This window comes from Typopeltis vanoorti, chromosome 23, assembly GCF_054136105.1.
Source record: "Typopeltis vanoorti isolate ZY-2024b chromosome 23, IOZ_Tvanoo_1.0, whole genome shotgun sequence".
NCBI classification, from domain to species: Eukaryota; Metazoa; Arthropoda; class Arachnida; order Uropygi; family Thelyphonidae; genus Typopeltis; species Typopeltis vanoorti.
Genome location: NC_143571.1, coordinates 61,196,466 through 61,221,295, shown reverse-complemented (window position 1 = coordinate 61,221,295; position 24,830 = coordinate 61,196,466). Strand labels below are relative to the sequence as shown.

Genomic DNA, 24,830 nt, shown 5'->3' with positions numbered 1-24,830 from the left:
CAAATACAACTGTGGGACTAGATGGAATATCAGCTGATGTATTATAGGAATGTGCCAGAGAATTGGCTGTGCATCTGACTAGCTGTTTAATTTTAATCTCAGCTCTGGTAGGCTCTCAAAAGACATCTCTTTAAGACAGTGGCTGCAAATTATAGATCTATTAGCATCTCAGGAGTGGTGGTTAGGATATTGGAGAAGTTATCTAAGGACAAAATTCAGGAATCAGCAGATAGGAATACGATACCTCAGAATTTACTCACTTTATACAGTTTAAATTGGTTAAAGGAAATGGTTGTATTGTTGCTGGATTTTGCAAAAATATTTGATAAAATACTGCATGGCACCCTATTGTATAATGGAGCATGTGAGGATGGACATGAAGCAGGTGGCATAGGTAAGAGGATGGATGATGGAGAGACAGTATAGTTTATCGAGGAGTAGAATCTAGGAGAATGCAGGTTATTATGGGGTACCTCAGGACTCTGGGCCACTTCATTCCTTGCTGATGATAGACCTTTAGAGCACTGTATTCACATTTAGAGTAATAAGGATATTGATATGCTAGAGAAACTACAGAGAAAATGATAAGATTGATATCTGGTATTAGTAGCTACTCTTAAGAAGAAAGGTTTCATTTTGTAGATTAAAATTAGGAATAAAACAAATTATGATTTGATTGACAGGAGCACTATAGGTAACACCTAAGGAAATGTTTTATCAGCAAAAGTAATTAATACTTGGAATAGGCTTTCAGAAAATATTGTTATTTTTACTATTATTATTATATGGGTATCTCATTGGTATCAAAAGATTCATCATGGGAGACCCATGCTAGCTTTTGTACACACAATGCTTATCATACCTCTCCTTATAATCTTTTACTGTCAGGTCACTCAGCTAATTATGACAATCTATTCCACTCATTCTTCAAGCAAAAAAATCTAGTCCACACACCTTTACTAACCACACTGTTACACAACTTCCAGGGTGATCCCTAGTTTTCTCTCTCTTTCTCTCTCTATTTGTTATGAGTTTCTTTCATGTCTCCTTGTTTCCACCTGTTAATTAAACTTTGCAAAATCGTGGTGTTATATATTGTAAAGAAAATCAAGGAAGCACTGGACAAGTATTTGGAGGATATCAATTTAATAGAACTGCTAGAACTTTGTATGACTCTTGTGGTTCACAATTAGATACTGCTTTTATTGCTAAAGGTTGTTATAAAACCATCAATGAGGTTTTGCTCTTGCAGCCTGTTTTTATTCTAAGGTGAAAACTGTATAATATTTAGTTCCTTTCATTGGATTTAATACTAATGTTATACTACTATATAAATATCCTTTTATTTATTAATTGTTATTTTATTTTATTTTATGGGAGTCTAACATATGAAATACAGGGTGTCCCAAAATTCACACAAGAAGTAATTTTGATAGAAAACACAGGTTTTTAATTAAAAATTGTAATTTCTTATTGATTCATAAAGTATACAGTATAGGGTTATGCATGGAATTTGTCGACATTTTCCATGACCGTTTTGCATAAATGTGGCTGAATTTCGTTGATACAGCACTCAATTTCCTCCTTCAAGGCATGGGTGGTCGTTGGCTTGTTGGCATAAACCTTAGACTTCAAAAAACCCCAAAGAAAAAAGTCCAACGGCGTTAAGTCACATGATCTGGGCGGCCAATTCTGATCACCAAAATGGGAAATTACATGACCAGGAAATGATTCATGCAGTAATTGAATTGTTTCTCGGGCTGTATGGCATGTGGCACCGTCTTGTTGAAACCACATGTCGTCCACATCCATATCTTGCAATTTAGGCACAAAAAACTGGATTATCATGTCGCGATAGCGAGCACCATTAACTGTTATTGCCCTACCAGCTGCATTTTCGAAGAAGAATGGTCCGATGATGCCTCCAGCCCAAAATCCGCACCAAACAGTGACACTTTGTGATTCATTTGTTTCTCAACAATCACTCGTGGATTTTCTGAACCCCAAATGCGACAATTTTGTCGATTAACAAACCCGTCAAGATGAAAATGAGCCTTATCGCTGAAGATGATTTTGTTTGAAAAATAAGCATCCACTTGTTGTTGTTCCATAATCCATTCAACGAACTCTCTTCGCTGTGTGTGGTCAGTAGGCTTCAGTTCTTGAGTCAGTTGAACTTTGTAAGCATAAAAATGAAAATCTTTCGTGAGAATACGCTGTAGAGAGCTTCTCGAAATGCCCAATTCAAGACCACGGTGCCGAATTGATGTTCCTGGACTCTCAGCAACACTCTTATGAACTGCTTTGATGTTTTCTGTTGAACGACTTGTTGAAGGATGGCCAGAGTGTATAAGATCACTAATTGATCCAGTTTCCTTGAATTTTTTAATTAATCTTTTCACAGTTGAATGAAGTTAAATCACTATTCCAACCATATTTTGTACGAAAATTGCGAACTTTAGCTGCCAAACCTTCATTATTTTTAAAATATTGCTCAACAATGAAAATGCGTTGTTCTTTCGTGTAGCACTCCATTTTTAATAACCCTGAACTGTCAGCTGTCACGCTGTCTTTTTTTTCTCGTTGGCAACACTTTACCGCACAAATGGCGCTAAATTTAAATCTTGCGTGACTTTTGGGACACCCTTTATTAGAAACATGTAGAATGTATTGATCCAGTGAGTGAGCTAAGTTGTTATAAAACTGATAATAAAGTCTATCAAGTTTATCTAAAAATCTAAGACCACTATTTATTTCAGGAATTTTATTTTGGAATTCTGTTAGCTTGTTAAAACTTATTTTATTATATTCATTTTGGAGGATATTATGAATCCATCCATATACTATTGTCAAATAAAGAAATTTTTATTGCTTTGAAATTAACCAGACTTATTAAAATTCCTGAGATATTCAATTCACTCTTATTTTATTCTGTTTAATACAGGTGCAAAATATCGTTTTAGAATTGCAGCAGTGTATTCAAATAGTGATCATACAGTAGGTCCTATCTCTGATAAATTTACACTGCACAAAGATCCATCTATAAAGAAGCCAGTACAAGGTCCATCCATTATAAATGCTGAAGCTGTAAGCCCCTCTGCTATTACCTTAGATTGGAAGGTTAGTTGAATTACTTTTTTGTTAAATTGTAGAAGTTATGAAAGTTATCTTTTCATGCACATAATACAATACAAGCACTCTTAATAGTAGAAAGTTTTTTTTTTTTTTTTTTACTTGGTTATAAAGTATATTATATATGACAAGAAATTATATTTTTGTTAATCTTTTACCCCAAACATAAGCAAACAAGGTTTGTACACCATATATTCATGACTAGCCTACTTGTATGCAGAGGATAATGACTTCACATCGATTGCCTCATTAATGCAAATCACACTTCCTTTCAGATGTATATATTGTATAAAAGAGGGAGGCCATTGCCCAGACCAGTTTTGACTTCCTATTAAAGTGGAGGGGAGGGGATCATATCATCTCCAAACACTTCTAACTTGAATCATTCCTGGACACTCAGCAATTGCTCCATTCAGTGACAGGCAAAAACTTACCACCAAGCAGGACCACTGTACTCCCAGGAACCAAAGACAAAGATTATTAAAATCTCATCAATAAGAACCAGTCACAGGAAGACTGATTAAATGAATGTTGAAATCATATATTTTCCATACACAAGTAGTAAAATGGTGTATCATCATATTATTATAATACTCTAGTTCAACAGAGGTAATTGTAGAAAGTTTTTTGTTTGTTTGGTCACAAAGTACATTATACTTGACAAGAATTATATTCTTGTGCTAATCCTTGACCCAAGCATAACCTTTGTTATGCTTGGTTCAAGCTCCAATTTTGTTTACCCATGTTTACCAAACATGCATAAAAAAAGTTTGTACTTGACCCAAGTCTAATTGCAATATAGAGGCTGTTTCTTCACATCACATGTTTGAAGAGAAAAATCTTTCTACATCTATATCTAATTCAGAGTATTTTAATAATATGGTGATACACCATTTTATTAGTCGTATATGGAAATTATATGACCTCAACATTGATTTTACTTTAAGCATCTTCCTGGAACTAAACTGATAAGCCTCAATTAAGGAAGAACCCAGTTTGGGTATGGAGACCTTTTCCATAATACATTTCCAAAAAGAAGTGAGATATTGAGTGGGACATTACGGAATATTTAGGCAACTGATCAATAAGTCAACATCATTTATAATGCACTGGTTGTGAAGATACTTCATGTGCAAACTTTATTTGCTTGTCTTTTTATTTATAATTTTTTGTTTATATCGCAATATCATTAATACACAAATTAAACAACAATGGTCCCAAAACAGATCCCTGTAGCACACCACTGCTGACTTTCCTCTTTTGAGATAGTGCATCCTATACACAATTTGCTGATACCTATCTGATAGCCAGTCACCTATCCCGCTCACTGGTCTGTTATCCGATCCCATCTGCTTCAGTTTGTTTAGTGACCAACTTATGGTGTGGTAATTAAAAGAAACACACGTATTAACCACAGTGAAAATTATTTAATTGTAAATATTTCATCCTAAGTATCTTAGGACATCATCAGTACAGTAGTTTAAAACAGCAGTAGGAATAACATACAGTTAGGGCGCATGATTACCATAGAATCTCATTAAACGTGCATAACGTGTTACAAAAAAAAAAAATAATAATAATTATTTAACACAATTTTGTATGACAATTTCCCATACTTTAGGAATAGTAAGAATGTCATTGCGATTTAAGTTTGGTCTGTGTAGTAGGGCGTCAGAACTTTCTTTGTATAAACGTTCATGTTTATATAAAGATCTATGTAAAAGTTTAGACTTTTCCCAATGGATCCTATGGTTTGGATTTTAAATTTCCATGTTGAGAGAGGCTACGATAAATACGATAAATACGAGGCTAATCTTCTTGAATGGCAGTCAGTCTCAAGTAGAGTAATGTGGGCAAATATGAGAATGGGGAACTGGACAATGAGACTTATTTGTGCCTATGGTCCCACAGAATGTTCTACTAAGGTAGAAGTGGAGGAATTTTTTGAGGCTTTAGAAAAAGCAACTGACACAATGAAAAAGGAAAAGTTGGTCCTTGTTGGGGATCTAAATAGTAGAGTAGGAAATGATTGTGAGACATACAAAAATATTTTGGGAAAATTTGGAGAAAAGAGCAAAGCTAATAATAATGGCAAATATCTGTTGGATTTCTGCTCAGGACATGGACTGGTTATTACTAACACCATGTTCCAACATAACTTGTCCTCTCCTAAAGACAAACTCTCACCTTTGATGTTGCCTGGCGTTTATGAAATTCCATGCTCATGCAAATTGTCTTACTTTGGACAGACAGGTAGGTCTGTTCAGAAATGCATCTCAGAACATCAAGACCACATTCGTCTTTTTAAACTGCAAAAATCTGGCCTCTCTCAACACGGAATTGAAAATCCAAACCATAGAATCCATTGGGAAAAGTCTAAACTTTTACATAGATCTTTATATAAACATGAACGTTTATACAAAGAAAGTTCTGACGCCCTACTACACAGACTAAACCGTAACAACATTCTTACTATTCCTAAAGTATGGGAAATTGTCATACAAAATTGTGTTAAATAATTAATTTTTTTTTTTGTTGTTGTAACACGTTACGCACGTTTAATGAGATGCTATTGTAATCATGCGTCCTAACTGTATGTTATTCCTATTATTGTTTTAAACTACTGTACTGATGATGTCCTAAGATACTTAGGATGAAATATTTACAATTAAATAATTTTCACTGTGGTTAATAAGTGTGTTTCTTTTAATTATGATCGCACCACAGGTTTCGTTATTTAAAAAAAAAGGGTGTGGTAATCTATCATAATCCTTTGCAAAATCTAAGTATGCCACTATATATGCATCTCACTTGTCCAATACATTCATCACCTTGTTATAGTACATAAGCAAGTTAGTAAAACACAAGCTCCCTTTAACAAACACATGTTGACAAGCACAAAGATTGTATATGTTATCAAGCCACTTTTGCATCCTATCTCTAACCAACCTCTCCAATACGTTAACTACAATTCCAGATATACAGATTAGCCTACAATTTGTTGCCTTAGCCTTGTCACCACCTTTATGAAGTGGAACAATTTTGCCTTCCTCCCACTCCTGTGGAACTGTTGCAAGACTCTTGTTAACAGGTAGGCTAAAGGTGATGCTAACTGCTTGGAACATTCCCTTAAGACATTCCCTTTATTACTTAGAATAATTTTTATCTTTCAAGCTGTCAAATTTAAACTAAAATTAAAATGTCTTGAGAAATCATCATCATCAAAATTCCTAATTTGTACTCTTGTGATGTATACAGAATACTATGAGAGTCCATATAATTAAATTTTTATTGTTGCCAGCTTTCTATAAACAATTTTCTTTCATATTAATCTGTCATTTGTCATTTCTCCAATATAATCATATCTAATATTGCAGTCTTCTCTGGCACTAACTGCATCAATCTTCCTAGATCATCATGTGTGTGTGCTCGTGCATGCGTGCGTGCACACACACACGCACACATAATCACCAGCATAATAATTGCATTTGTTGTTGCAATCTAATCTTTGATATGTTTTACACCTGCAGTAGTACCATGTAATATGTATGAAACTAAGCATAATTATTAAATAAACAGAGGTTGTTTTGTATGAACATTTCTGTATGTCTATATGCAAAACATTCTACATATAATACATACGTATGTGTGTGTGTGCGTGTGTGTGTGTGCGTGTGTATATTTATTTATATATTATTATTTTATTTATTTTTTTCTCTTTCAGTATTCAGATATCGATTCAGTACTGGTAGAAGGATTCTTCATTTATTATCGTGCTACTCACAGTGCTGGTGACTATACACAAGTGACAGTTTTGGGATCCAATACTCGATCTCACATTATTTCTCACCTGCTACCTGATACAGCCTATGATATTAAGATGCAGTGTTTTAATATTGCTGGCACTTCGGAGTTCTCAAGCATACATACCTGCAAGACTCTACGTGAGTATTTATATTATTATTATTAATATTATCATCATCAGACATCCATGGGTAAAAAGAAGACTCATCGTCGGAAGTCTCACTGTTACACACATCATACCAGCATAATGCATTCACTGTCACGGCATTCTCAAGCAATGTATTCCAATCATGCACCATTCTCCATGCAGAAACCTGCTACTATCCCCCACCCCTCTTTTCCTTCTCACACACTGATACCGTCCCTATATAACTTTCAGGAATGGCCTCTTGTTCTCTCCCATGTCTCTTCCTTTCTGTGAGAAATCGAATTTACATTATTCTGATGATAAACCCTTTACCAATATATATTTTTCAACCCCCCCCTTCCCTTCTTATTTAGTAGACTCTGCAGATTGCATTTCCTCAATCCTTCTTCATACTCAACATTCTAGAGAACTAGAGAACTTAGTCAATTCTTTGGACCTTTTCCCATATTATTATTATTATCATTATCATTACATAACACCTCCAGGGAGTCCAAAGACTTATTGAGGGAGGGCACCTACTCTACAATTCTCCATCTCTGCAAACTCTGCCAATTCACCAGCCACTACTAACTTCATCATCTACACCAACATCATCTACCACTGACCAACACCACTAGTATTTTTACAAACAAACATCCATGCCCATGGTGGGATTTGAACCAGCAATCTTTTGGCTGGAGAGCAGATATGCTAACCACTCGGCCAACCAGGCTGGCTATATCTTACCATCTTTTTGAAAAACAGGTAAGCAGATCTGTGCACAGTAATTCATATGCAGCCTGATCAAAGCCTTATTCAATGGAACAGTGTCTTCTGTATCTTTGAATAATCTGCTGTGCTATCCTCACAGTTTTAGTAATAGGTCTCCAGAATTTTAAGTCCTTATCCACCATCACCCTCAGATCTCATCTTTTTCATCTATTCTAAGATATCCTCCACCAACTGAGTGTTCTTTACCCCATCTTTGTTTCCCAAAATTGAAAACATCACACTTTGCAGTATTGAGCTGGTAATCCTTACTTGTCCATTTACTCAGTCTATTCAGGTCCTCTTGTAAAGCTATAACATCTACTGTACTCCTTATATCTTTCCCAACTCTGCATCATTTGTAAACAACTGCATATTACCATTGAAACCATTCCCAGTATCATTAACATGCAAATTGAACAGCAGTGGCCTCAAAACAGGCTCTTGGAGCACACAACTAGTGACATGATTAAAAACTACGCACATAAATTACATAAGAATAAGGAATTTGATACCTAACTAATATTTCATGATAAATACTCATGACATCATCATAGTGAAATACACACAAAGAAAATGGACTGCTGAAGTATGAAAAGAATGAACACAGGTTAGAAGAGTAGATGGGGTTTGGTGCACTAGAGGTGGTAGTGACTATTAAGGTTGGAGTTGAGGCTGCAGATGTTAGCGAAGTGAATATGGAAGGCTCTGTGGGACATATATTTGACTGCAAGGGCATGCTTCCTATGCAGTGCCTGCATACTGTTTTCCATGGTGGCTAATAATGTTGATTGATTTCTGGATTAACTTGTTTGTAGTTGATGATCAAACTGTTGTCTTCATTTTGGCATTTTTCTTTGTGTTGTTTTTGTAGTTGTCATCCTTGTTCTCTCTGAGTGAAGGTTAAGTCAGGCCAAGCTTGTGTGCACAACTGGGGGAAAGTCCCTTTGAACTTGTTGTTAATCACTATTATTAGTTTTGATCTGCTTGTTGGTGCGTTACAAGTCACTTTCATAAGGTGTAAGAAGTTTGTTCCAACCTTTCTTTTATTTATGGGTCCAAAATGATGCTATCTGATGATATATCTGGAATTAAAATTGCATTTTCCTCCTAACTTCCTGATGGTGGTTTGCCAGTTTCTGTTTGAAAGTTCGATTAGTGTACCATCAACCTGATGAGATTGCAGAGTTTTTTAGAGTTGTTGGGGAAGGGTATAATGTTATGGTTCTGATCATCTATAAGTTTGAGTTTGGCCTCCATTGTTCAGATTTTGGAAGAGGAACTTTCATTCATAGTGTTAAGGCACTGTTTGAGGCTTTCAACACATTTACAGGGGGGGAGGGGGTGCACAGCAAACAAAAGAAAGGCTGATTAAGTTCAGTAAGTAGTTTGTGTGTCAATTCCTTTATTTTTTTGCACAGCATGCATGCAGCCAGTGGCAGCAGAAATCACACATTAGACCTTTTTTTCTTGTTGGTAATATCTAGTTTGCAATTTTGGCACTTTGTGTTAATGTTGAGTTTGTTGGTGATTGACAGTGCTGTGCTGACAAGACCCAAAGTGCTCTGCTGTCACTGGCCTTTGTGTGTTACCATCTTTGCTTCGCATGGTGGGCATAGCAAGTGCTTGCATGTGCCTGATATTTAATTGATCAAATAAACTGACTTGATGCACTCTAAGCATTTATGGCTTGTGTAGAAGTATTCAGCTCTGTACAGTATTGATAGTACAGTAGTACTCTGCATGGGAGTAGAAACAAGGGTTGGGAAAGAAAGCAAAAAAGAAAGAACCTATTGATATTTTTGTTGGAAAGCTTAGAGGTTGTAGTTATTGGGGAACATTTATGAGAAAGGCTGTTCTGGAGAAGTAGGATTGGTTTGCTGTATTTGCAATTCAACTGCAAATAAAGGGATGTTGGTTAGCTTCTATTTGTGTTTTACAAGCCCAGTGGAAAGAAGAAAAGGAATGATAGATGCTAAGTCCAGTGGAGCAGTGTCCAAAGTGCTTGTAGAAAAGACAGATGAAACAGATCATCTAGGAGCCAGTGGTGTTGAAATCAGTGAAAGATAATCTGAAACATATGAACAGTGTTCCGAATATGGCAGATTTGACATTTGCTTCACATTTTCCCTTTGATCTACCTGGTTGTTTATTGAGACACAGACAACATATCTTCCAAAAATTGTTTCATTGATTTATTGATGACTGACTGACAAAATGCATCTTTCTTTGAAGTTCACTAAAAGATGCATTGTATTGTTGGTGCCAATTGCATTTTTTTGTAACCAGAAACAGGCATTTCCATAATGAACTAAATGAGTCACAGAGTTATTATGGCAATTTAATTAATTACTGTTCCACCTGGCACCATTTTGCAGTATAGTAGTGTGAAACACGAAAGTATGCATCAGGCTTCAATATCTCCAAGGTACTTAGAGATACTGGACACTTTTGGTTTCAGATTACTACTTCGCTTAGTTTTCATATGTTACATATGTTATTATAATAAAAATTTTAAAAGGAATTCTGAATAAATATTATTAATATAAAAACAAAACATGCATAAAATGTATGCTTAAAAAAAATAAATCAATTAATTATATGGATTTAAGCGCAAAAGTTAATAAGGGCATTGGAAAATTTAGTGTACAGAATTGAGTTATGGAACTTGGAAGCAATAATCATATTGCATGCTTATGGTGCAAATAGTTATTGTTACAACCTGGCATGATAAATCTACAATATGAACATTGCATACATCTGTCCTAATCACAAAGGAGTTTGGCAACAATAATCTTTAGACAATACTAGAAACATTACAAAGTTATTACTGTGAACTTAATTCTGCATACTGATAAAAATTTTTAAAGTCAATTTTTTAGCTTTTCTTTTAACTGGTTCTTTTTTATGTAGAAATATTTTTTTTAATTGATGTCAGTTGTTCTTGTATGATATTTCAATTTCATACAGTCACAAAAGTCAAAATCCAGAAATCTGAAAATAGCAATTGTCCAAAAAATGTACTTGCTCAATGCCATCAGATCCATAAATTAAAATTGGTTTGAACACTGTCTTGTACACAATTTAGCATTTTGACTAATTTCTTTCTTATTGAATATAAATTTATTCCATTGAATTCCAGCCATACCATCTTTGCTAATTCTATTGTCTGTTTCCATATTTAATTTGTAATCTTCCCCTAAAAATGTTTCCCTAAAAATTGTACAATTTTTATTCTGCCTATTTTCATTGTCTTTGTCTTTTTATTATGGGGTGTTTAAGGGTCAAAGCTGTATAACTGAGAGGAGACCTCCACATAGCCTTTAAAGGAATGCGGAGAACCGACCAGGGCTTCTGACCTAACGTCCAATCCTCACCTTCTCGTGGTGCACCCTGTTGGGTATCTACTTTGATACTGAACGAACGAGGATGGGCTGGCAATTTGGGATTTAGCCGACCAAATTGTATTCTTATTGGTTAAACCAAAATAAAAAATGATGGTACAACATGACAAAATTTCATGCCGGCTGGGGCGTCGCCCGGTTAAACAAGGCCCCCGTTGTTTTCGCCAGGGAACCAGGGCGAACAGCGAAAAGTCAGCTACTGGAACAAATCTGAAAACAAACCCCAACTCAACATCACCAGAGTTAAAGATCGGTACTATCAATGTAAGAAGCCTGAATGGCAAAGAAATGGAGCTAGCTGAGGAATTAGATAAGTACCAGATCGACATAATAGGGGTGACTGAAACAAAAAAGACCAAAACTGGTGAGATCTTTCTGAGCAATAAATACAAAATGTTATATTCAGGCAATGACAATCAAGGAAAAGAAGGAGTAGCCATAGTATTCAACACAAAATACGAGGCTAATCTTCTTGAATGGCAGTCAGTCTCAAGTAGAGTAATGTGGGCAAATATGAGAATGGGGAACTGGACAATGAGACTTATTTGTGCCTATGGTCCCACAGAAGGTTCTACTAAGGTAGAAGTGGAGGAATTTTTTGATGCTTTAGAAAAAGCAACTGACACAATGAAAAAGGAAAAGTTGGCCCTTGTTGGGGATCTAAATAGTAGAGTAGGAAATGATTGTGAGACATACAAAAATATTTTGGGAAAATTTGGAGAAAAGAGCAAAGCTAATAATAATGGCAAATATCTGTTGGATTTCTGCTCAGGACATGGACTGGTTATTACTAACACCATGTTCCAACATAAAAATCTGCACAAATTCACATGGAGAGAAGAGGCTAGGAATAAGAAAAGTCTCATTGACTATGTTATTGTTGATAGTGATGTTTTCTCCCTGGTGCAGGACACCAGAGTGTACAGAGGATTTGAAATTGGAAGTGATCACTATTTAGTCTTGAGCAGGATAAAATTGAATTTCATATTGAAAAGAATAACATGTAAGAAAGTTTTAAAGCGAATAAAAGTTGAGCAGCTCTCAGATGTGAACTGTAGACTAAAATACAGAAATATTATTGAAAAGAAAATGAAAGAGTTTGAGAACAGGAATCAAACCTTGGAGATTCAGTGGCAAACTCTGAAGGAAACATTGATTGATTCTGCCAGAGAGGCATGTGGTGAGGTTGTGTGCAAGGATAAAAAAATCAGAACTCCCTGGTGGACACAGGAAGTTAAAGAGGCAGTGAAGGAAAAGAAGAAAGCATATCAAAAGTTCCTGGCAAATAAGGCAGCTGTTACTCTTACAGAATACAGAGACAAATGTAAGAAAGCTAAACAGTGTGTAAAACTAGCTAAACAAAAGTCATGGGAGGACTTTGGCAAGAATATAGAAAATAAATATCAAGAAGGTGGCAAAATATTCTGGAGGTTGTTGAAGAAGCTTAGGAACGGAGGAAAGAGTGCTGTAAAAGGAATTAGAGATGATAAAGGTGAAATGAAAACAGGAGAAAAAGATATCCTTGAAGTATGGAGTAATTACTTTGAAAAACTGCTAAATGAAACAAGCAGTGATGACAGCACAGTGATAAAAAACACTGACCAGGCATGCAGTCAGGAATACATATCCATACTTGAAGTAGAAAAAGCCATCAAAGGCTTGAAATGTGGAAAGGCAGCAGGAGTAGATGATATTCGACCAGAAATGCTGAAGTATGGTGGTATAAGAGTCTTACAGTGGCTGCACTGCATAGTTCAGAAAGCCTGGACAGAGGGACGAATTCCCAATGATTGGAGTAGAGCTCTCATAGTACCCATATATAAAAAGGGAAATAAAACTGAATGTGAGAATTACAGAGGTATTTCCCTACTGAGTGTTCCTGGCAAGATCTATGCAAGTATACTTGAGAAACGGTTGAGAAGAATTGTGGAAGAAAAGCTTGGTGAAGAACAAGCTGGATTCAGGCCAAATAGAGGCTGTCAGGATCAGATCTTCACTTTACGACAAATAGTCGAGAAAGCATGGGAATATAACAAAGATCTGTATTTAAGTTTTGTCGATTTGGAAAAGGCATATGACAAGGTGCCAAGAGAGAAGCTATTCAATACGCTGCAGTTATATGGTGTCAATGGGGCATTATATCAAGCAATACTTAGTCTTTATTTGAGTTGTGAGTCAGCAGTTAGAATTGAAGGAAGTACAGGAAGATGGTTTAATGTTAAATCTGGTGTGAGACAAGGATGTACATTATCCCCCCTGTTATTCATTATCTATATGGATCACATTATGAAGGAATGTGGTATTAAACCTGATATCAAAATTGGAGATGTTAATGTCAGCTCTTTGCTTTATGCGGATGATGTTATACTTCTAAATAAATCCGCTACAAGTCTGCAAGATTCTCTGACTAAATTGAATAGCTGTTGTAATAGATATGGTATGAAGGTCAGCAATAAAAAGACAAAGACAATGAAAATAGGCAGAATCATTGAAAATGTCAACTGTGTTGTGAATGGAGAACCTGTGGAACAAGTAAAACATTTCAGCTACTTAGGCACAATTTTTACTGAAGATGGTAAACTAAATATAGAAATAGACAACAGAATCAGCAAAGCTGGTATCGTGGGAAGTCAATTGAATAAATTCATATGGAATAAGAAAGAAATTAGTCGGAACACTAAATTAGCTGTATACAAGACTGTGTTCAAACCAATTTTAACTTATGGATCTGAGAGCTGGGTCAGAAGTAAAACACTTGACCAAAGACTAGAGACCGCAGATATGAGAGTCCTGAGAAAGATTAGAGGCGTGAACAGATGGCATCAATGGCAATATCATATTAAAAATGAGGATATTAGGAAAGAACTTGACATTGTCAGCATCCAGGAATGTGTTAGCAGAGCTAATCTCAGATGGTATGGTCACTTAAATAGAATGGGAGAGGAAAGATTAGCAAAACAAGTGTTCTCTGCCAGGTTGGCAGGAAAACGACCCAGAGGAAGACCAAGATATAGGTGGATTGATACGGTACAAAGTGCCTTAGACGATAGAAATATAAGATCTGATAATGTTGGAGTCTTGACAAGTAACAGACTGATTTGGAGGAAAATTGTAGATAGGAAGTTAGTAATGATGTAATTTTTTCATGTAGTACTGTCATATCCTGTACACCCCTTGAGGGTACATGGCAGGAATTTGATGATGATGATGATGATGATTGTCTTTTTATTGCTGATTTTCATACCAAATTTATTACAACAATTGTTCATTTGGATTTGTACTGGATTTTATTTGGAAGTATGACATTGTCTGATTAACATCTCCAATTTTGATATCAGATTTAATATCTCTTTCCTTCATAATGTGATCTTCATAATGTGATAACAGTAGTGTCATCATCTATATATAGTGTTATCATCATCCTTGATTTAACATTAAACCATCTTCCTGTACTTCCTTCAATTCTAACTGCTGACTTACAACTCAAAGATAGACTATGTGTTGCTCAGTATAATGTCCCATTTACATTCTATAACTATAGCATCTGAACAGGTTTTCTCTTGGCACATTGTTATATGCTTTATCCATACCTACAAAAATAAATACAGATCCTTGTTATATTCCCATAATTTCTGAACTGTTTGCCTTAAAGTGAAACTCTTATCCTGACCTCAATTTGGCCTGAATCCTGCTTGTTTCTCTCTAAGTTTCCCAATTTTTCTCAACTATTTCTCAAGTATACTTACATGACTCTTACAGGAACACTTAGCAGGGAAATACCTTTTGTAATTCCCACATTCATTCTTATTTCCTTTTTTTTTAATAGTTGGACACTATGACTGCTCTACTCCAATCATCTGGAATTTGACCCTCTGACCCAGGTATTCTGAATTATGAAGTGTAGCTACTGTAAAACTTTTACACTTCCATGTTTAAGTGTTTCTAGTCAGATATCATCAACTCAAGCTGCCTTCCCACATATCAGGTTCTTAATCTGTGTGGTGTGAAGTTGAAATTAACAGGCTAGTATATCCAATAGGATGTTGTTATAGACCAGGAAATGTAGAGAATACTGATTGTGAAATGTTTAGGCAAATTGGTTGGGCATATAAAAAGATGATGATCCTGATGGGGAACTTTAATTACAGGAATATAGAATGGAAGGAGGAGATAGTGTGTTAGAACAAGGAGAGTGAGTTTGTTGAATTTCTGCGAGATAAATATCTTTAAGCAGCATGTGACTGAAGCAACTAGAAACTTTAATGTTTAGGATTTTGTGAAAACTTCACAGGATGCAGTTGTTAATAAGGTGTTGACACTGCCACCTGTTGGCGAGAGTGATCATCAGGTACTTGTTTGGGAAGTGGTGAAACAAGAGAAGGTTATTGCCAAATTGTTAATGCACTTTGTTAAGGATTTTAAGATTCAGTATGATAAACATGGGGGTATCGGTTTAATGCAGCAAAATGTAAGGTCTTGAGGTTTGGGAAACATGGATGGGACACTGCATACTCTATGGGAGGAGTTATACTGGAATAAGTAGGGGAGACAAGAGATCTGGGGTTGATGATTGATAGAAACCTGAAATTTAGGGGACATATTGCAAAGGTGGTGAAGGTAACACAGAGGATTGCTGCAATAATGAGAAGGACACTGACCTGCAGAGATAAAACAGTTATCATTCCATTGTATAAGACCCTGATCAGACCACACTTGGACTATTGTTCTCAGATTTGGTCCCCAGGATTTGAAGGGGATAAATTAACTGTGGAAAGGATACAAAGGCGGATAACAAAGATGGTTTCAGGACTGTACAATTTTGGTTATGAGGATCGGCTGAGGGAATGTGGACTGCAGAGTTTGGTGGATAGAAGAAGGAGAGGTGATATGATTGAGACTTTTAAACTGTTGAGAGGTGGTTACAGGGTTGACACTGGGGAGTTCTTTCGCTTGGTTGAACAGTGGGAAGGAGTGATGACAAGAGGCCATCCCTGGAAGTTAAGAAAGGAAACTGCGAGCAAGAAGGTGAGGAGTGGTTTCTTTGCATGGAGGGTGGTTGAACCATGGAATGCATTGCCTGATGGAGTGGTGAGAGCGAGAACGGTCAATGAGTTCAAGGAGTGGTATGATAGACTTTGTGTTTCTTGGGGGAGGGGGGGGGACCTCCCCTCGATGAATCTCGATGGACTTTGTGTTTCTTAGGAAGGGACCTCCTACGATGAGTCTTTTGACTCTAAGGAGGCCTGAATAATAATAATAGCATGTTGTCAGTTGAATGAACCTCCCACAGTGAGTCTGCCAACTCCATGGAGGGGTGCAATAATAATAATTTTTTTTTTTTCCACTTCAGGTATTGATAATATATTTCTGGTTGCATTCCTGTGGAGTGTTTTCTGCGACTATGCAGTGACAGCATGGCGTTAGCACATTATTTCATTTAGCAACCTTTCAAAATAATTACTCTAGGCATCTAAAATATCTTTATTTTCAGTTTTCATGTCATTTGTCATATATCATTTTTTATCAATAATCTTCAGAATATTTTGCCACCTTTTCTGATATTTATTTTCTATGTACTCGAGTCTTCCCATGTCTTTTATAACTAAAAAATTCACACGTATGCCACAGTAATTAAATTTTAATAATATGTAGATATTTCTTCTTAAGTATCTTAAGACATCATCAGTACTTTTATTACAAACAATACCAGGAATTACGTTCAAAGGAACAGTTAGTGCACATGCTTACATTGGAATCCCTCTCTGTGTACAGTAGCGATTTGAGGAATTAAAAAAAATATAAAAAATTGGGCTGTAATTTTAAAATTAAATTAAAATATATCTGATTAATTTATTTTATATAATTGAGGATAATAATTTCGCAGACATTTGGGATAGTGGGACAGTCATTATGGTTCAGATTGGGTCTGCAATGTAAGGCTTCAGCACTTTCTTTGTATAAATGCTCATGTTTATATAAGGATCTATGTAGTAGCTTGGTGTTTTTCCATTGGATCCTATGGTTAGGATTTTCAACTTCATGTTGTGCGAGGATAGATTTGTGCAGTTTGATAAGACAGATGTAGTCTTGATTTATAGATAGCGGCAAGTTTGTATTTCTTCATAATTTTTGACAGACATTCCGAGATGCCTTTGATATATAGTATTGAAGTTCTGCTGGCTTCTTCTTGTCTGGGTTGGTGTGTGTAGGAAAGTGGCTGTTTTATTATTATTATTATTCTTTGGCACTACAGTCCCATGTAGGGCCTTGGCATCCCATTTTTGGATTTCAGAACTCACTACGAGGTGAAGTTGTTACCCCCACACTCTACCATGTGTAATTGTCTGTGAAGTGTTGTGTTCTTAAGACCAGTTTGCCTGCTTTGCAGGAGGAAAACCCCAGATAAACTGAGGAGAAAAACCCTTCATCCATGCCCAAGACTGGCTAACTTGGCTATGTTTGAGAAAGATCCTTAGCTCCTCACGTAAACAACAAGAATCGAACGCAGGATACTCTTTTCCCAGGCATATGGTTGCGGAGCGGGTAACCATTCAGCTAACCATGCAAATCAACTGATGATTTATAATTTCCAATTCTTGTTTTAAAAATTCTTCAGAGGAACAAAATTGTGTGCTTTGGATACCAAAGATTTTATAATGCCATATTTGCAGAGTGATTCCAGACTGCAAAGACGTCATCAAAATATCGTAGCCATATTTTTAGTTTTGGTTCAAGAGCAAAAATTCTATCTTCAAGGTGTTCCAGAAAAAGGTTGGCTAGGTTTAGTGATAACGCAGAGCTCATTGCTGTTCCTTCCTCTTGTTTATAAATTTTATCTTTCCAAGAGGAAATATAGAACCCTTCTGGGTAGGGTTATATAATTTGGGAGCTCTGTTCTATAGTCTAAACATGGAAAATTTTCAAGTAACTTCAGGTATGTAGTAAGTGAGATGATGCTCTTACACTGGGTGACAAAAATCATCTGCCACCTCAAGACTTTGAAAAACATCCATACCATCATGGGCTTTGTACCCACAGCCTGGTTGGAGTGGCATACACTATCCACTTGGGCAATCATGCTGATAGTTAGCATAAAGTTAACTGCATATATAGTAGTTATGGTCTCGCTTGCCATTTCACTTGTATTACTATTTTATTTGACATCAGCAATTTGACTATATTGACAAGTAGCATTTTTTAATGACTTTTAGTTAATTACTATGCTAAAGAAGTTATTTATTTATTATTTTTTTTTCAGCTCCTGAAATGCATATTCCTAATGGTAGACCAATGCAGAATGATGAAAGTATGATAGGCAATCCTAGTGGTAGTTCATCTGTAATGTCATCTAAAGGGAATGGAGGAGGAAAAATCCTGTATGTTATTCTTGGCATTGTATTGGGAGTAATGACTGTGGTTTTAATAGTATTTGTAGCACTTTACATATACCGACAGAAACAGCAACAGCAAATTAGGGGTAAGTAAAGATTTAAAAAAAAGTTTAAATATATATAAATATATATATATTTTTAATTACATGTTCTTATAATTATATATTGGCTTTATGACAGTACAAAACCATTATACCATTTAACCATTTAATTATGACATCTGTTATAAGACTGCTAGCCTGGTTGGCCAAGTGGTTAGCATACTTGCTCTCCAACAGGCTGTTTGTTTGAATCGTGATATGGATGTTTGTAAAATTCTGTTTTGTTTATGAATTTATGAGGTTTTTTTTAATGTTTGCTCAGTTGTATAAATTTTTGCTTCCATGAAAGACTTAGCTTGTAAATAAACTCATAAATAAACCTGGTATTCAAACTCATATTAGTAAATAATAATATTTGGTTAACCGATCAAGTGTTGATCAATTTTATTAATTAAATGGACCAACTAGTTTTGCCACACTTATCTGTTGGCTTCTTCAGGGCACTTACATATAGGTTTAAACACTCTCACAATTATGTGTAACTGCAAAACTGACTAGAATAATTACAAATAAAATAGTATCGAACGTGAGTGAAACACGTATCGCGTGTACAAGATCAGCTAGCTGTTGCTGAGGAACCTTCTGTAGTTTGTATTAAAGTTCATTTCTTCCGTTTTTAAGGCTCTGATTAGGGTTTTCCATATCTCTGGGAGTATTAGGCCTTGATTTCTGTTAAGGTTCACAGTAGAACGGGCGACTGTGGCTTCTTTGAACATTCTTGAATGGTAATCTTCCTCTAAGTAAGGGGAACAGCTTTTGTCCCACTCGATGACATGGTTAGTTGTGGAGAAATGAGACGATAGGCCAGAAATGTCCTGTCTGTTGTTTTTGACATAGCCAATGTGCTCCTTTTGCCTGATTTCGAGGCTTCTCGAAGTCTGTCCGATGTAATTAGAGCCACATGAGCATGAAATATTATAGACTCCAGCATATTTGTAGAAAGGATGGTTGTCTTTTGGAGATCTTAGTAGTTTACGAATAGTATACTATAGGCTGAAATGCTACTCTTATTTTGTGTTGTTTGAGGAGATTGGCGAGCTTGTTGGAGATGCCACTTACATACGGAATTGCAATCGTTTTTATATATATTGAATCTCTTCTTGTTCTCTTTGTGGTGGTTCAGAGAAAAGGATTTTATTGACTAGTCTTCTTGGATAGCCGTTCAAGTACAGATTGTTGAAAATAAATTTTAACTCATCTTGAAGGGTCTTGTTGTCCGTTGTGATGCAAATAGCTCTTTTCTTTAACATGTGTATAATGCTGAGTTTATGTGATATGTGGTGAGAGGAGTTAAAATGTAGGTAGCAACCTGTATTGGTCGGTTTTCTGTACACCGATAGATTTAAACTGCCATCAGTTTGTTTTTTGATTAAGATGTCTAAAAACGGAAGTTGTTTTTCTCTTTCAAGTTCCAGAGTGAATTTAATAGAATGATGGAAAGCGTTGATCTTTTTGAGAAAATCATATATGTCACCTTTGTTATTGTTCCATATGATGAAGATATCGTCCACATATCTAAACCAAATTTTAGGTCTAGGAAAAATTTGTGATAGGATTTTGTTTTCTAAGTCTTCCATAAAGAGGTCAACACATGAAGGTGAGAGTGGGCTTCCCATTGCCAAGCCTGTTAACTGTTGATAGATTTTATTTTTCCAAGAAAAATAATTGGAGTTTAGGCAGTGAGCAAACAATACGGTTATATCTCGTGGGAACAAGGTGCTTAAGATGTCAATGACCTCTACTACGGGAACGTTTGTAAAGAGAGAGGTGACATCTAAGCTGGCTAGAAGATCATTATCCGATATCTTGATGATGAAGAGAACAAGAAGAGATTCAATATATAAAAACGATTGCAATTCCGTATGTAAGTGGCATCTCCAACAAGCTTGCCAATCTCCTCAAACAACACAAAATAAGAGTAGCATTTCAGCCTATAGATACTATTCGTAAACTACTAAGATCTCCAAAAGACAACCATCCTTTCTACAAATATGCTGGAGTCTATAATATTCCATGCTCATGTGGCTCTAATTACATCGGACAGACTTCGAGAAGCCTCGAAATCAGGCAAAAGGAGCACATTGGCTATGTCAAAAACAACAGACAGGACATTTCTGGCCTATCGTCTCATTTCTCCACAACTAACCATGTCATCGAGTGGGACAAAAGCTGTTCCCCTTACTTAGAGGAAGATTACCATTCAAGAATGTTCAAAGAAGCCACAGTCGCCCGTTCTACTGTGAACCTTAACAGAAATCAAGGCCTAATATTCCCAGAGATATGGAAAACCCTAATCAGAGCCTTAAAAACGGAAGAAATGAACTTTAATACAAACTACAGAAGGTTCCTCAGCAACAGCTAGCTGATCTTGTACACGCGATACGTGTTTCACTCACGTTTGATACTATTTTATTTGTAATTATTCTAGTCAGTTTTTATTCTTGTCAGTTTTGCAGTTACGCATAATTGTGAGAGTGTTTAAACCTATATGTAAGTGCCCTGAAGAAGCCAACAGATAAGTGTGGCGAAACTAGTTGGTCCAGTTAATTAATAAAATTGATCAACACTTGATCGGTTAACCAAATATTATTATTTACTAATATATGATCAAGAAAACAACCTTCATGATCAAACTCATATGTTGTAACTTAAAAAACAACAACTTGTCGTGTGGCACCCTGTCAAATACCTTTTGAAAAAGAAAAAAAAATGACAGTGTATGCCTAACCCTCATCCATTGCTCCTGTCACTCTTTTGTAAAAAGTGATCAGATTACTAAAACAAGAATACCCTTTAATAAATCCATGCGGCCTGCATAATATGTCATCTGCAAGCCTCCGTAGCTCACTTGGTATAGATGAAGCCCTTTGGTTGGAAAGGCCTGGGTTCGATTCCTGTTCATGATGTGAGGAACCTTTATCTGGTTTCTTTTGACTAAATATGAGTTAACTGGTCTCATATGAAGCGGAGAGTTTTTTCCTCCTGGTAACTCGGGTTTTTCATCCCTCAAAACAGGAAAACTGCTCCTGTGAACACACACGGCTACAGTCATAAATACTTATGGCAAGGAAGGCAAAGGTCACATCTCCATAGTAATTAGCTGCAACTCTCCCAAAGAGAAGAGGCTACAGGATTAGAATTAGGAAATCATCCGCCAGGGACCTGTCAGATTGCAAGACTTTCATTAAACAGCTAATGTCATGGTCAGTTCCAGCACATTCTCTTAAAACATGGTGAAATTCCATTTAGTCCCCCTACCTTTCTGACATTTAGAATACTCAGTATTTGGAATATATCCTCTTCAATGCAAATTGACAAAGTTGAGTATTTAATGATAATTTTATTAAAGTGTTTCATCTTACAGCAGGCTTTATTCCTGTTCAACTTTGTCATTTGCATTGATCACCTGAACTCTGTCTCCATCCAGCAAGGTAAATCCATTCATGATAATTTTTCCTCCTGCTGGATGCATAGCAAATAAACTCATTGGATTCTCCTTTGATTACAGTGCTAGTTTCCTCTCATATTCTAATTTTTCTTTCCTTACGATACTAGTCACTTTCGTAGCCTGAGACTTATATTCCTCATACAACTGTTCTCCACCTCTCTTTATATGTCTTCCATAATCTATTTTTCATTTGCATCCCACCCACCCCTCTTTAATTTCTTTTGTTATCCATTTGAGTCCAAATTACTTTGTCTTCTTCACTCAAGGTATACAATCAGCCATTGCTGTCAACAATTTTTTTCTTAAGTATCTCCCATGCAGTACCAACCTCTATTCCTTCAAATTTCTTTATCTATTATACTGCTGCAAGCTGGTTTCTAAGTCTATAATAATTGTCTGCCTTATAATTCCATGTAAATTCCTTCCAGCTTGATATTTTCACATGCCTATTAATCCTCCAAGTCAGGACTACATGGTCATACTCTCTAACTGGAGAAAGTACAATATCTCAAGAACATTTAGATACTCTGATGCTATGACCAAATCCAAAACTCTTGATCCTCATGCTTCCTTCACTACATGCTGTCTAAGATAGTTTTCCCTCAATAAATCAAAAAATTCAGTTCCCTTGTCCCACACCATATATTCCAAAGCCATTATCATTATTTCCATTGTGATTCTTCACCCTAAGAGGACACAATTCATCTCTTATCATAAGCAATACTCCACCACCACTTTTACCTTTCTTATCCTGCCAAAATATGTTATGCCTTTTGATTTCTATCCCTGTTAGAACATTCTCTTCACTTATCACAATCTTTGGAGATACTGAGCCACAGTGCCATAGATTCATTCCCTTTATTCTTAATGCGCTTATCATTTGTATATAGAAAAAAACAAGTGCATTGTCAGTGCTCATATTGTGCCATTATTACTCCCTTCATACTCCAACTGGCTGTGCAATATAGTGTACACCCTCTCATTTCTCAAAATACTGTTTTCATATGATGCCATCCTTTCTCTCCACCCTTTCAATTCTAGTTTCTCTACCCTGATACACTCACTAAATATCTTCATATCTACAAGCGTGCTAGCTTTGCATTGCTTTCTGAACAGTTTGCCATTACTCATAGTAACTTATCTGCTTTTAATGCAGCTCTTAGTTTTCTCTCCAGTCTGAGCTGTGGGTGACTCTCTCTGATATTTTTGAAAAATCTGCCACTAAGGAATTTTAAAAAATTAAGGATAAACGTATTCAAAAGTATGACAACCATACTAGGTCTGTTTCTCAGCTACATATTCAGACTCTTTAAGTTGTTAACCTTTCATCAAAAAGACTTGACAAAGCAGCCATTTATGTCCTTAGTTTCAGTATAACTTTGCAGTAGGGCCTTGTCAAGTTCCATCCTTAAACACCGTGCTGCACCTAGAATGTAACATCTACCACTTACTTCCTACTATTGCCAATTAACATCAGGCTTGACATAATTAACATTCTTATGCAAGCATTAATATCTAAATGAAATCTCTCTCTGACAGCCAGTTGCATATTTTCTGTAAATTTCACAAAGACAGAAATATGATAATCACTAGAGCTGACAAGGATAACACTACTATGGTCATCAGTGCTTGTGATTATAATCACTTGTGTTTTTAATATGGCACGGGGGGAGGGTCCCATGGTATTCCTCCAAGAGACCACCCTATTTATAAACCTCTGGATTATGATCCCATTAATTCTCAAACTGTTTAGAAAACCTTTCCCCCACCCAGATATATGAATTGCCTAAAATTCATAAACCTAATAACTCTCCCCATCCCATAATGGATGCTACTGACTTCTCCCCCCTCTTTTAAGTTAGTCTAACAATTAGCTAAATCTCCAACCCCATTTACTGGTCATGTTTCATCTTATATTAAAAATTCCACTCAGTTCAAATCTTTAATTCAAAATTTAGTTTTAAATAACAATGCCATCATAGAGAGTTTGATGTTAGTTCATTATTTCTCAGTATTCTCCTATTAGACACTTAAAAAATGCTTTACCCCCTGATATCATTGATCTTTTCAATTTTGCTACCCATGCTGGCCACTTCTCTTGGAGGGATACCATGGGCTCCCCCCACCAGTTTCTTTATGGAACATTTTAAAAAACATGCCCTCGATACTGCCATTCTCAAACCATGGCACCCTTCCTTTCTCAGTTTATAGAAAACCCACCCACACTCTCAACAGTATGGTGTTATGAAAACCCTTGCCAACAGAGCCTCCAACCTCTGTTCCACTCAGGTTTTTCTTTCAACTAACTCTCCTTTATTCACTAGACCTTCTTGTCTAATGATTACAATGCTTAAAACAATTAACAATTAGTTTTTCCTTCCTTCTCACATCCCTCTTGACAAATGGATTGCTATTTGTTACTATATGTATAGTAGTTATATAATACAATAGTTACTAATGTTACTATAGTTAATATGTAATTGTTACTAATGCAGTTACTATTCCCTATATCCAGGGTACCTCAGAAAAAATAGCATAGTCAGAACTCTAAAAAAATATAATCTCTGTACTGCTTTCATACCTCATCTGAAGCTGACCTCCTAACATCCACTCCTTCTGGTCTCTCTTCCATGTGTTTACAAGGTTCTTTGTTCT

The 24,830-nt window shown here is 36.0% G+C and overlaps 1 protein-coding gene across 2 annotated transcripts in view; it reads left to right on the top strand.

Annotated features, from left to right (window-relative positions):
- Window positions 1-24,830, top strand: part of LOC150093900 (interference hedgehog-like) — a 247,420-nt gene that overhangs the window by 185,061 nt on the left and 37,529 nt on the right. For both annotated transcript variants that reach the window (XM_090412904.1, XM_090412903.1), the window contains exons 13-15: window positions 2,945-3,120; window positions 6,857-7,076; window positions 18,494-18,712. In XM_090412904.1, coding sequence (XP_090269030.1) covers window positions 2,945-3,120; window positions 6,857-7,076; window positions 18,494-18,712 — 615 coding nt within the window. The remainder of the gene's footprint in view (window positions 1-2,944; window positions 3,121-6,856; window positions 7,077-18,493; window positions 18,713-24,830) is intronic.